We start from the raw sequence: 14,365 nt of genomic DNA on the forward strand, positions 1-14,365 counted from the left end.
TTTGTTAAAGCTCTCGGCCTCAGAGTACATGCTGATGGGGAAATAAACAGCAGTTTGCTGTAATGAGGATCCTGCTGTTCATGTGTGAGACTTCCTCCTCAGTGGTTTTTAATAGCTCGGTGCTCTTTGTCGTGTTTCGTTTGTGTTTGCTGGATTTACTTTAAATAAACATGCAAATGTTATGCTAACGTATTGGTGTACTGATGTTTTACGCTAGTTAAATTGTCCTTAGCTGTCTAAAACTACGCAAGTTTCTCTTGAGGTTAAGACAGTAAGACATCTCTATGTGTATTTTCTCAGTGTATTTTATTAAAGGTTGTATTTGGAAAGTAGAATGATTTATGGGTGTTGATTTATCTAATGTATAAAATTAATAATTACTCAATTTATCAAAGTAAAATAGACTTAAATGTGTCGTGTATTGCTGCATTTACAGTAAGCGGCTTAGGTTACAAAAGAGAAATCACAGAAATAACATACATTACAGGTTATATTTTACAGCTCTAGCTGTTGTTCAACTGAGTGCAAAAAGCAGACTAGCAAATGCATTTCATGAATTTTCCACAGACACTGATAAAGTGCCATTGCCCCAGTGCAAACATTTACCATTGCCCTTAGTTACAACGTGGATGCAAGGTAAACATCTAAAGAAGTAGGCTGTGTTAACAAATGAAACAAACCATAAACTGTCAGATTACTGTTGAAGTCTTTGATAGGATAGTTTGGATTTTAAATTCTGGAAGAGAGGTGTTCAAAGAAAGTAATATAGACATCAGTCTAGTAAACAGTGTTAGTTGGCAGTTATCAATTATTTAAATTATCAATTATTAATAATATTCTTAATTTTTTGAAAGCAAGAAATGATCAGCAGGGATGCATTGCATACTTGATAGTAAAGACGTTTAAAAGATTTCTATTTCAAATAATCTTTTGAACTTTCTATTCAAAGAATCCTGAAAAAAGTAACAGAATATTAAGCAGACTGTGATAATAAGCAATTTTCAACAGTGATAGAAATAGAAAAGATTTCTTGAGCACCAAATTATTATTTTACAATGATTTCTGAAGGATCATGTGACACTGAAAACTGGGTAATGATGCAAAAAATTCAGCTTTGCCATCACTGGAATCAATTGCATTTTAAAATATATTAAAATAGAAAACAGTTATTTTAAATAGTTATATTATTACGTTTACTGTAGAAATACACAACCAATCAATGATGTAAATAAGGATCTGAATGAACAGCTAAGTTTGATGCACATGTGCAGTGTATCAAAGTCATCCTCTAAATCTTTACAATCACAGTTTTAACCATCTGTGCCTGAATTGTCTTGTCATAAGGACCTGTTATGAAGTCCAATAGAGAATTTCCATTAGTAATATAGGGTAGTCATATCCTGTAGGAAAAAATGTTGACGTTGTGTAGCGATATGCTTGTTAATATGACTAATTTGATATTTAGATGTTTCCTCATACAGTGGCAAATGTGTTAATCATATGAAGCGTCATCAAGATTTATGCGCGTTCATCCAACTGTAATGTAATCATGAGCGATTCTGTGGTGTATTTTTGGACATATTTAGATTTGTAGATTTTAGAATGTCATGTTAGGATTTTAGAATTAAATTCAAAAGAATCGAATACTCTAAGGCTTTTAAAATTTATTATTATTTTTTTAAATATTACTACTATTTTGTTAGAGCATAATTCTAGATTGCATTTGAGTTGCTTAGCTTGAAATTTCTGACAAATGTGCAAGCACCTGGAATATTTCAGCCAATGCATTGAAATTTAGATCACTTCTTCCTCTGAGATGAGAAGTCAGTGTTTCGCACTGCAGGCCGGAGCAGAACCAGGGTTAAGAACCTCGTTAAGTCCCATCAATTCAACCAGGACATCAGTTCACCCATTGATGACGTCAACTCTGCTTACTGATACTATCTTGTCTTAATATTTCTTTGCCCCCTTGAGTAAAATGTTGAATTTGAACCCTACAGAAACCACCACCTGCAGGAGATGTCAGAGTGACACAGGTACTCTTCTGTGTTCTAGCATTGTTTGGCTTGTGAAACACATCTAGTGGAGAGCTCTCTCTCCTCCTCTCTCTTCATCGTCACCCTGGGCATTCATTCTGTTTTTTTTTTTTTTTATTCATTCGTACACAGTCACAGGAGATGAATCACGATGACGCAGACGCTTTTGATGTGCTTCCTTTGTTTGTATGCGGGGGGTCATTGGCTTCTGACTGAGCATCCATACCTGTTTCACAGACGCATGGGCTGCACTGTCATCTCAGATTATCCCGAGATTTTCTCCCATCATCTTTTGCGAAGGCACTCTATAGGTTTACGGCCCAGGTTTTCATCTTTTTTCCGGACTGTATAGCTCATTGAACAAGAATGACGTCCCATTTTGTGGTATTTTATATAAAAAAAAAAAAAAAAAGCCTTCATCCGTGTGTCACTCACTTCTAGGGCTGCCCTGTATTACGTGCCAGTCTTTCTGTCAGCTCTTCTCCATTTCATTGCAGTCATTCATTCCCATTTTAGCCCAATCTGTAGCGACAATGCACTGTGCCGTGTGCTTCAAATACCTGTCCAATTCATAAGAGCATCAAGCTGTTTAGATTCTCTCAAACAGAGCAGAAAGTCAGCGAGCGCACATTGTGCGGATGTTACTGTGCTGTAGGAGGCGCATTACATCTGTCACTGACAGAAACCGACAACGACGTGATCGTTTATTTATGCATTCAAATGAGAAATATCAGTTTCATCTGTTCAAGCAGCTACTCTGTGGTTGTGTTTGTGGAAACCTGTGTGAAGCGTTTTAATCTGACTGTGTGTGTATTTGTGTTGTGCCAGAGAGTGTCCTGAGTGGTTACGTCACCCGGTGTGAGCGGAGGTCACTTTGTGGCCTGTTAGCCTCAGTTAGGGGTTAATAACTCTGACTTGTGTGCGAGTGTGTAGTCTGCACTCAGGTTCAGCGCTGGCCTTAATTAATATGTGAGCCTCTCGTACATGAGGACCTGCCCTGTGTCATTAGTTAATAGTAGTGTGCTGCTTGAGCACATGCCTGCCGTATTGCCGGTCACTGAAAACGGAGGGAAGACTGTTTCCATAGACTTCACGGTGCCACAGTGCTTTTTTGCAGTTAGAGCATCCCTATTATCGAGCCCAGACAGAATCTGCTGCTGTTTTTCCCTTTTTTTCTTTTTCTTTCCTTTGTGAACGACGGTTGTTCTTTTTTGCAAAACACTAGTCAAGTCAAGTCACCTTTATTTATATAGCGCTTTTAACAATACAGATTGTCAAAGCACTTAACAGTATCAAATTGGAGGATAGAGTGTCAGTAATGTATAAAAATAAGATTAAACACTCAATTTTCAGTTAAGGTATTTCATTATTGAGTTCATAGATGTCATTGTCTAGATCAGTTTAGTTTAAATAGTATCTGCTAAATCAAACTACACATGCCATGTCAGTTAAATATGTATATTACTAACATAGTAATTAAAAAAGCTGCACTAGTCAAAATTCCAACGTATTCTGTGAATAAGAAGTGGACAGGACATAGATTGTGTAATTTTCATTTAGTGAACTTGGCCTTTGGCTGAAAATCACAAATTTAACTTTTTTTAAATGTAACTTTTTTACAGCTATGGTAAAATGTTTTCAGCTGTGCTGAAAATACGATGTTCTTACAGATAGCAGGAAGCATAAGCAAATTAGCCAAAATATTTAATAAACGAACATTTAATTGGAATTTATTGAACTTTGTGAACGATGGTTGTTCTTTTTTGCAAAAAGAACACATGCCTAGTAGTCAGTTAAATATGGATATTACTAACACAGTAATTAAACGATCTAAAATATGTTTTAGCTGTGAGAATCTTGGCTCTGGCATGCTGTTTCCTTGTATACACCGTTATTAGCTTGTGTTTTTCTAGTCTTTTCTTGTATTCCCTTCACAAACCTGCATTTTTCTGGCGTGTGTGTGGCGGTATTACATAAATCTCTATGAAGGCTGTTGGGAAGTTCTCCTTTAAGCTGCTTACACTCACTGGAAAAGACCTGCATTAACAGATTGAAGTATTTAGGATGGATAAATTTGATGAGGAATTTGTAAAAATTAGGCTGAGGAAAGCATTATTTTCAAATAAACAGATTATCTATGACTTGAACTAAATTCATTATCATTTTCTGTTTTTTTTTTATTTCATTAATTACTTGAAAGCTTTGCATAAATGCTAGTTTATCATTTTATAGTTTAATTAAAATAGCTTTTAGCAGTTTCAACAGTGGTCTCTATTGCCCATGGCCAGCATCTGCTGTTGGATTTCTCTTTGGTTGGTTTTTATAGGTCAGGTAAGGTTCTGTGATGATCTTAGTGAGGTGCGAATGAAGGGCAGACACAGTATGGCCATGTGGACAAGCAGGGTTGCGTATTTTCACTAAGTGATCCAGGAAGGTCAGTCGACATGTCTGCCAATTCACTGTGGCATCGGTCTGAGACTCTCACGGACTCACAGATTGAGAGTGAGGGTGAGAGAAAAGGTCTCGGAGGACATTTGAAAATATGGCTTTTGTTATGAATTCCAGCCACATTTTATGTTCTAGACATCCACATGAGGTTTGAAATCTTTCCACTTTCCAAAGCTGCACTAGTCAAAATTCCACTTTAGTGGACACAACATAGATTGTGTAATTCTTTTAGTGAGATTTGGCCTTTGGCAGAAAATCAAATATTTAACTTTAAGAATTAGCATTTTTCAAAAGCCTAGTGAACTGCCTAACTAGCATTTTGAAGCATTGTGGGTTTAAAGCATCATTTAAAGCATGTATTGTCTTCTAAGATATCTATTGTTTGCCAAATTTGAGCCAAACATACATCCTTTACCAAGAAAGTAATACTTAAATGCATTGTGACAAGCTCAGTAAAAAATAAAAAATCTAAGACGGTAGATGAAATATTGGTGTTTTAGCTTAGCAACATGCTAACATTAACCTCATTTGAAATCAACTAGCAGAGTGCTATTTATATAGGTGTGTTGTCTATATAGATTTCTTAAATCAGTCACTTATGAGGTTCCGTTTCATTTAGGAGGCTGCCTGTGTAGGTAGTAGGACAGCATGGCTGCTCAAAAGATTTCTGGAACAAAGCCTTTGAGTTAACAGTGGTTTCTACTTGATTTTGGCTCAACTCCCTTGTCCAAACCGCCTTTTACTGGCATCTTCCTTTTATTAGCAATGTCATAATCAAAAAGCTCATAATGAGGCGTTGAAGCCAGTAAAACCGAGAGTTTGGCTGAGAACGGGTGCTGGCAGATACGAAGCGGCCAACCTGAGAAGGAGCGACAGGCAAACATTATTGGGGCTGTTTCAGAAGCGATTTGGGTAACCGAGGGTGACCTGGGTTCCCTACGTACTGGATCATTTGGGGATTTACCCTGGTCAGTTATTCAAAGCCCACTAAACCTGCTTGGAGAGCCTCTTCTCTAGACAAAGAGCAGACAGGGAGGGGGGTTGGTTTGTGTAGTGTCTGTCTCTCTGCTCTGTTTTGCCAGAAGTCTGTAGAGCCACAGGCTGTTGCCCCCTCATTAAGATGGTTTCTACTTCAGTCTGGCACCTTTAGAAACGGCAGAACATGGCTAATATGAGTCACAGAGCTTGTATGGATTGCATGGATCTTACAGTGTTAGCAAATGTTGCTGTCTGCTGTCTTTTTAAAAGAGTGACAAAATTTCTTAAAATTATTATTGATCAGGATGTAGGGATTTTGAAGAGGGTTGTGTTTTATTGTAGTTTTGAGTTTTTAATGTAATATTTTATTTTTAATTTGGCTTTATTTTTTAGTTATTTAGCTTTTATTTTATCATTGTTGGTTTTATTTTTACTCTTTAATTTAATTATTTTAGTTTTAGTATTTTAGTTCCAAAGTTACTGATATCATCTAAAAATGTTTAACGTTATTGAATTTTAAAAGTGGGTGTTTTAGAATATACCATACATTAAAAACATTTGTGATCGTTTGTGTTTTGTTTAGTTAGTTTTGCAGTCAGTTTTTCCAGGTTGTGTTTTTATTAACAACATTAACAAAAATGTTTGACTAATTTTTAGTTTTTGTTAACAGTAACACTGGAAGCACCGCCCACCTTTTCTTCAAAAAAGTATGTATTTATATTAATATTTTAAGTGTTTTATGATGACACAATATGACACTGTACGCTGATTTGTAAACACTGTTAATGTCTTTGTTCTCACCCTGAAATGATTTCTTACACTGTGTTTAACAACCGTTTTTGAAGCTGCTGTGTTGTGATAAATGGCACACTGAGTATGCTAAGTCTCAGACTGTATTAGAGTCTGGCTGGTGTAAGCAAACCTCAGTTTTATCGTCTGGCATGGCTTTATGAGAGCTATGCTCTGTTGGTACTCGTCTCTTCCTGCTGGGATCACTGCCTGGTGCACACCGCTGTGAGCCAGCCCTGCCACCATAATGCCCGCTGACATAGACCTAACACACAGCCATGCCACCGAAATACCCATTGCCACAGAGCTACAGTAGCCTACTGCCAACTTAACACTCAACACAACCCTTTCTGGAGCAGGTGTCTGGCAATGCGAGCAGAACTAAATGAGGGAAGGGAGGCAGATGAAAGGAAAACGGAGACTGAGAGAGGCGTTTTAATACAGGGAATGAAAGAGAAATGTGATTAATGCCGATTTACTGGTGAGTAAGGATTCATGATATCATTTGTTAGAGAAACTTTCCTTTTGGTCCTCTCTGCTGCTATTTGGTAATACTGTAAAATACAGTGGGATGTAAGGACAGCATGACTGACAAAAAAAAAAAAACGTATTAAATATACATTGCTTTACAAAAAAAAAAAAAAAGACATGCACGATTATGACTGCTTTAAGCTCCTCTGTTCCTCTGCACTTGCGCAGTTGTCTACTTGCACAACAGGAGCTCTAGGCAGGCGTGACTACTGAAAATGAATTAGATGTCATTTGTCTTGAAATTCCTACCAATCTTGAGACATTTTGTTCTGCTGCCGTTGCTTCTTTGTGTGGCAGGGTTTTATGCAAAATATATTGTATGTACGCTCAATGATATCTTTTCACTTACTGGAGCATTTTAAGAGTAAATGAGCTTAATAATGGACCAAAAATCAGTGCATCCCTACTGATGAAAGAGATCGTGTTACAGTAAATGTTACGCATTAATATGACAACATGGCCCCGTGGGTAGCGGTGGAGGTGATGATGTTTGTGGGAGAAATGGTGTAGCTGTATTCAGCTAGGTGAGAGGGATATTGTACGCTGCCGGAAGGTGCCGTGTTGATTAGGTTGTTTTTCTGAGTTTACTGGTTGAAATGCAGGCAGGAGAGCTCTAGTCTTTGTTACGTGTGGGAGGCATGCTAGGCGGGGAACAACAGTTGAAAATTGGCAGGCGGTGTCTGGCTGTAACCTGTCATATGAGCTCTAAGTTGGTCTTTTGTGAGAAAATAGCAGTTGCCAGCATGCAGAGGTAGTGATTTAGCTGGCCGATAAGCTCTCTGTAATGGCAGGGTAGAATAATTCTCACTGAAGTAGGTGGGTGATTCCAGCCTCCCGCTCCAATCCTGCTGGGACGGCTTTCACGCCTGTCGCAAAGAGGTGAGAAGCGTTCTCTTTGAAACAGACCCCTTTGATATATTTACACAAACGTGATTTTCTCACTGTAATTGTGTGTTTGAACTTGGAAGGGAAAGTGCGTCAGGTGCCGCTGGGATATTGAATAACTTAAAGCTGTTTCTTGGAAGAACTCCAGTTCCGATTCTGCAATGCATTAAGGGTCCTTGAATTTGATTCTAAAATGGTTATTAATACAGACATTAAATGACTAATGTCGCACAAATATGAATGAAAACTTCGCTCCATTACTTCAATCCTCCTGTGGTTCCAAACCACTTTGACCTTCTGACCTTCTTAGACCACAAAAAATTATATTACGTCAGCCCTTTTCCAAACAAAAATGCCAACCAGGGTCTGTCCAACTCAAAAAATGACAAAAATCACAATAAAGTATCAAAAACTGTTCCATACAACAACTTTGTGTGAGGAAAAATCTCCAATCTCATTTGTGCATTTTCAATATATGAAAGTTTGGAATGACATGAGGGTGAGTAAATGATTTTTGTGTGAACTATCCCTAAAGTGCAGACTGTGGTAAATAAGACTGAGGTGTGTGTTTTTCAGGAGCCTGTGTGCTGGTTTACATTCCCCCAGCAATAAAGGTGCTGGAGACAGCTGAGCAGTCTTCATAGTCATTACTGGCTGATCGATTTAGAGAGGAAAGAGCCAAGACAGACGTCTGTCTCTCTGCACCAGACTCAGAGAGAGAGAGACATTCTGGACTCTTGACACCACCTTCTCTGTTCAAGTAGCCATAGCAGGTTTTTTTTTACTGTCCGTGAAGTAGATTTAGAGAAGAAAGAGGGGTATTGTTCCATGTATGAACTCGTCTTAGGGGAAAGAGAATATTTTATAAGGTCCCTTGCAGAATCGGTTTGATGGCAAAGGAAGACTAGAGGTGCAGCACTACTGAAACAGTTCCTGGCTTTTGTTCTCGTTCTGTCGGCGTGTGATAGTTTTTTGGAGAATATTTTTTCTTCCTTGTTCTCTGTGTGTGAGTCATTCTATGACACAGGCACCTTCTTTATGTTGGAAAAGTGATTTTTAAAGTACATTGCATGACTTTAAATATTCTGCCAGACAAAGAATGTCTTAAAGTGATAATAAATTGCATTGTGCCACCTCAAGTTAAATTATTATTTTGTGGGGTTCCAAACATGTGTCATTGGAAATGTGATGAGATGGAACATAAAAAAAAAAAAAAGTGTTATCATTCTCAGAATTTGTTTTTTTCTGTTTTATATGATTAGCATGTAAAAAGATTCATTCTGGAAATTATGAGTAGAACTAACTTTAGAATGATTATTCGATTATGATGATTATTTTAAAGTAAATAAGTAGTGTAATTAGTTAAATAGCCTGGATTTATATTTATATATATATATATATATATATATATATATATATATATATATATATATATATATATATATATATCAGTGCTGCAAATTTGAAAAACTTAATTTAAAAACAAATATATGTTTAAGTTAAAACACTCCATAGCAGTTGTTTGTGTTTAGTGGACTTTATCAGATGTTGTGGACACAAATGGTACTCTTGTCATAGAATGACTCAGCTAGTAGTGAGTATTTATCTAAATAGTGTCACTTGGAAAGTATAAGGACCGTTTGTATGAAGAGCATTTAAATGCAGTGCTCGCATTTCAGCCGTGTGCAGCGTGTAGAATCGATTAGACCAGGATCTGGCCACTTGCCAGCTGCTGCCATCCCAAACCGACTCCATCACCATGGCGAGAGGCTCGTTTTGTCACCCCTCTCAGGAGTAAAGTGCTGCCAGGACACATCACCGGCATGATTCACTGTCCTCAGCACTGATTCTCATCTCCCATTTCTTGCTCTTTCTTTCCCAGTCCTCCGTCATCCTCCCTTCACGAGAGGGGAAGACGGGTCTTTTGTAGTAGTATCACTTCACTGCTTAAAGTGCACTGCAGATGAAAAGCATATGATCCTATGAGAAGCATACTGACAAGCTATTATAGAGGATCCCAAGCATGCTTGTGCCGCTGCTGTTATTGTAGTGACCTCTAGTGGTAAAGACATGAACTGATTAAGATTTTACAACACTTTTGACATCACTATCACCACTGCTTACAATGAAGTTTAGATTTGAACTGTAAAAAAATACTGACATTCAAATATAAACGACACCTGAAATTGTCAACGTGTTAAGGAAAGATGTGCTAATACTTGGCAGTGAGTTTTGCTCCTGCTAAATAGCAGTCTGAAGATAAAATAAGCAAGATTGCTGTTTAGCCAACAGGAGATTTGTCTTTGTGCCAAAGATCCTTCCTGATTCTTTTTCTCTTTGTTTGTCTCTTTCTCTCCAGCTCTCCTGTCGTCCTGGTGTGAGGAGCTGGGACGGCTGCTCTTGTTGCGGCATCAGAAGAATCGTCAGAGCGATCCACAGGGCAAAGTACCCTTGCAGCCACCCATGAACTCCATGAAGCCCTCGCTCTCACATGGGTCAGTACACAGACAAAACTCTGCTCTAACCCGACACTTGCTGGAGCCGTTCCAAGCAATGTTAAACTTACTGTAGTCTCGCCCCTTTCTCAGAATTTCGTCCTAGTGCTCTCATCCAGCACAGAATTGTTTGTTTTTATGTGGCATGTGATCTAGAAGATGAGGCTTTTCCAAGAAGCCATTGACCAAGCTTTCATTAACAGCCCTGTAAACATGACATCACTGAAGGCTGTGCAGATGAAATTCATTCTCACAATGTTCCAAACAACAGCAGATAAAAACATGATATCGTAACATTACCATTTAGGTACGTCAACTAGAAGTTAATAGAGATTGATAGATTGCCAGAGGAAAAAGCTGAGGAAGTTCACTAGCTTAGTGATGTTTTACAGAACATTTTGTGCTCCAGGGCTGGTGATTGGCCACTTTCGCAAACATTACAGCTTAATTTTCATGGAAAAACTAATGTTCTGTAGTCAAGAGGGAGCTTTTCTTTATCGGGCTGTGTTGGAGTCAACTTTACTCTTTCTCAACACATGTTTGATGCCCCTGATCTCACATTACTGTTTGAACACTGTTTTGTAGTGATGGGTCCTTTCCATATGACAGCGTTCCCTGGCAACAAAACGCTAATCAGGCCCCGGGCTCGCTGTCGGTGGTTACGACGGTGTGGGGAGTTACCAATACATCACAAAGTCAGGTGAGTCACACGTATAGTGTCACTGTATGAAAACAGTAACAGTGATAACATTGATCTTATAACCGACATTGCTTTTGATCTAGGTCTTGGGTAACCCCATGGCCAATACCAACAATCCCATGAACCCTGGAGGCAATGCACTAGGGTCAGGTATGGCAGGCAACAACCCAGGGATCAACTCACCTCAGTTCCCTGGCCAACAACAACAGTTTTCATCCAAAGGGGGATCCAACCAGGCGTACATGCAGCAAAGCATGTATGGGCGTCCAGGGCACCCGGGAGGAGGAGGCTTTGGTGGAAGGTAATGTTTCAAGCATTAGAGATGCCGTTCCAGACAGGATGATGGGAAGTTGTTTGACAAAGTTGCTTTGTATCACTTTGGGAGATTCAATAAACTATAGAAGAGTCTCCCATTAGTGATACTTGACACATGGTTTTAAAGCCCAGCCAATAAATACTCAGTTGAAGGATGTTTTTCTTGAAAGGGATGATATCACCTTCTTGCTGTGCCAAGTGCAAATCCAGGAAGGATTTATGTGGCATTCCAACAAGTTTTATTCCAATAAATAGACCTTTCTGACTCTGCAAGTTGTAATGTAGATGTGTTATGTGTTGTGTATTGCTTCTGCTCAGTTATCCAGGCGGGCCGAGTGCTCCAGGTGGCATAGGCATGCCCCCTCATACACGACCGCCCTCTGATTTCACCCAGCCTGCTGCTGCCGCCGCCGCAGCCGCCGTCGCTGCTGCTGCTGCCACCGCAACAGCTACTGCCACAGCAACCGTGGCAGCCCTGCAAGAGACCAATAAAGACATGAACCAGTACAACCAGGTTGGTCCCTTACTAGTTTTGGCTTCTTACCCTACCCTGGGTTTCCAAACGAGTCCTCTTATTCATCTGAACTGCTGTTGGCCTTCTCTACAGGTCTGCTCCTCTTTCCAGATGGGGCCTACGCAAGGTTACAATAACCAGTTCATGAACCAGCCAGGGCCCCGTGGGCCCCCGTCCATGGCTGGAGGCATGAACCCAGCTGGTATGGGTGGTGGCATGAATAGCTCCAACATGAGTGGCCCGCCGATAGGTATGAACCAGCCCAGAGGCCCAGGAATGGGGCCCTTCGGTGGCCACGGCCAAAGGATGCCTCAACAGGGTTACCCTGGACCCAGACCTCAGTCCATGCCCATGCAGGGCACCAAGAGGCCCTATCCAGGAGAGGTAAGACCACCAATGGCTCATAGACTTTCAGCAGATATTTTGTATTGGCTATTTGTGTTGGTGAACCAACTGTTTTTTGTTTTTTTTCACAGCCTAATTATGGAGGCCAGCAGTTTGGACCCAATGGCCAGTTTCCCAACCAGCAAGGGCAGTACCCTAACCCAAATGCTTCTAGAGCTCTTCCTTCACCCAATTACCCTGGGCAAAGGATGCCGGGACAACAGGGCTCTGGCCAGTACCCCCCTACTGGGGTAGCCATGGGCCAATACTATAAGGTAAATTTATATTGCTTGGTCTTTGCAATGTTAGTAGACACAATTGTCTTGAGGAAATTGTGTAATTTGGCTCACACTTTGGAAAATGCCACATTCAGTTTAAACTCGCAAGTTTACTTTTGGTAGGTAAAAGAAAATAAATAAAATATTAATAGGAGCTATCTTGCTTTCTTGCTTTACACTCTGTATGCTCTTTCCTATTTCAGCAAGAGCCATTTAATGGTCAGAACAACAATTTCTCTGGAGGTGGTTATGGGTATAATCAAGGAAATGGGGTAGGTGGTGAAACTATTGTTTTATTTTCTTTCACAATTATGTGTAATCTTTCATTTGTACTCGTGTACAGATTTGCTGTATATTTAGTGACTGCATTCAGTAATCATGTGTCTCTTCGGCTAAAGCCTGCTCGGCAGGTGGTGAACTACCCACACTCGCCGGTTCCTGGTAACCCCACGCCACCCATGACCCCAGGAAGCAGTATTCCTCCGTACCTGTCGCCCAATCAGGATGTCAAGCCCCCGTTTCCTCCAGACATGAAGCCAAACATGACGTCTCTGCCTCCACCTCCAAGTGAGTCGCGCAAAGAAACCCCACACACGACCGTTTCATTGCATTGATCTCCGCTCTGTCCGTATTACAAACTCGGTCACAGTCTATCAGAATAAACCCCTGAGAACCCTTTGATCCGCCACCTGCAGCAGCTGAGTGGGAAAAAAATTCCCATTGCACATTTATCTGAGATTCATGCATTTTTCACATCCACTCAGAGCTCATTCATAATATATGTGCTTCGTTGAGAAAGGGTGAACCTAGGTGAGGTGAAAGCCAAACTTGAAAGCATCTTATAGGTTGATACTATGGTCTACATGGGAAGACTATGAATCCATCTAATCTCAATATTTGTTCCCGTAGCCAACCCCAACGAGGAGCTTCGATTGACGTTCCCAGTGAGAGATGGAGTGGTGCTGGAGCCTTTCAGATTAGAGCACAACCTGGCCGTCAGTAACCACGTCTTCCATCTGCGCCCCTCCGTCCACCAGACGCTCATGTGGAGGTGTGCATGTTACTGCTATAAACTGTACATGCTCTCGACAATGACATCCTTAATATTTAATGATATTTCTGTTATTTACACACTTTCCTGTTTTTCTAAACCTGTATGATTTTCTCTCTACCGTAGAACACAAAAGGAGAAGTTTAGCATATCGTTCATGCTTCTCGTTTTGATAGAATAAAAGTGAATGGTGATTTAAGGGCTATCAGTCTCCAAAAATGACAAAAGACTGCCATAAAAGTGCCACAAAAGCACGAATGTCTGTCACAAGTCTTTTGAAGCTACAAAGAATTTTGGACTTTTACTTACACAAAGCTATTGAATGAACTCAGAACAAAAGTTTGAGGTCGGTAAGATCTTTTTTAATGAAAAGTCACCATTCACTTTCATGAAATGTAATATAGCAGTGTGAACATTCTGCAAAGCATCTTATTTACAGTATGAGTTGGAACATTATGAGGACTATTCCATTAACACTAGAACCTTCTCCTCATGTCCAACAGATCTGATCTGGAGCTGCAGTTTAAGTGCTATCATCATGAGGACCGACAAATGAACACCAATTGGCCCGCATCCGTCCAAGTCAGTGTCAACGCCACCCCCCTCACTATTGAGAGGGGTGACAATAAAACATCCCACAAACCCCTGCACCTAAAGCATGTGTGTCAGCCAGGGAGAAACACAATCCAGATTACGGTCACAGCCTGCTGTTGTGTGAGTATTCTTCCACTGCCTTTCAGTAATGTATAGTCTGTCATTTAGTGGCCGTGTCGGGGAGCTGTTATACAGCATGTGATACAAAATCAGATAACAATGATTTGAAGCAGCTTCTGTTCTCTGCCTTCCCACTACATTTGCTGGTATCAGTTTTATGCTTCCCTGTCTGAAAGCTGAACACTACAGATACTGTATCATGCAAAGGATATTCTGATGTGAAGATGCTTGTTAGCGGGTTGTTACA

At 40.0% G+C, this 14,365-nt stretch overlaps 1 protein-coding gene across 1 annotated transcript in view; it reads left to right on the forward strand.

Moving 5' to 3' along the window:
- The window catches only part of LOC306882786 (zinc finger MIZ domain-containing protein 1-like), a 134,277-nt gene that overhangs the window by 112,762 nt on the left and 7,150 nt on the right, over positions 1 to 14,365 (forward strand). The window contains exons 7-16 of the mRNA XM_079437672.1: positions 10,027 to 10,162; positions 10,748 to 10,862; positions 10,946 to 11,163; positions 11,496 to 11,691; positions 11,785 to 12,075; positions 12,168 to 12,350; positions 12,557 to 12,625; positions 12,752 to 12,920; positions 13,263 to 13,404; positions 13,908 to 14,118. Of these exons, the coding sequence (XP_079293798.1) occupies positions 10,027 to 10,162; positions 10,748 to 10,862; positions 10,946 to 11,163; positions 11,496 to 11,691; positions 11,785 to 12,075; positions 12,168 to 12,350; positions 12,557 to 12,625; positions 12,752 to 12,920; positions 13,263 to 13,404; positions 13,908 to 14,118 (1,730 nt within the window). The remainder of the gene's footprint in view (positions 1 to 10,026; positions 10,163 to 10,747; positions 10,863 to 10,945; positions 11,164 to 11,495; positions 11,692 to 11,784; positions 12,076 to 12,167; positions 12,351 to 12,556; positions 12,626 to 12,751; positions 12,921 to 13,262; positions 13,405 to 13,907; positions 14,119 to 14,365) is intronic.

Source organism: Barbus barbus, assembly GCF_936440315.1.
Source record: "Barbus barbus genome assembly, chromosome: 16".
Lineage (NCBI taxonomy): Eukaryota > Metazoa > Chordata > Actinopteri > Cypriniformes > Cyprinidae > Barbus > Barbus barbus.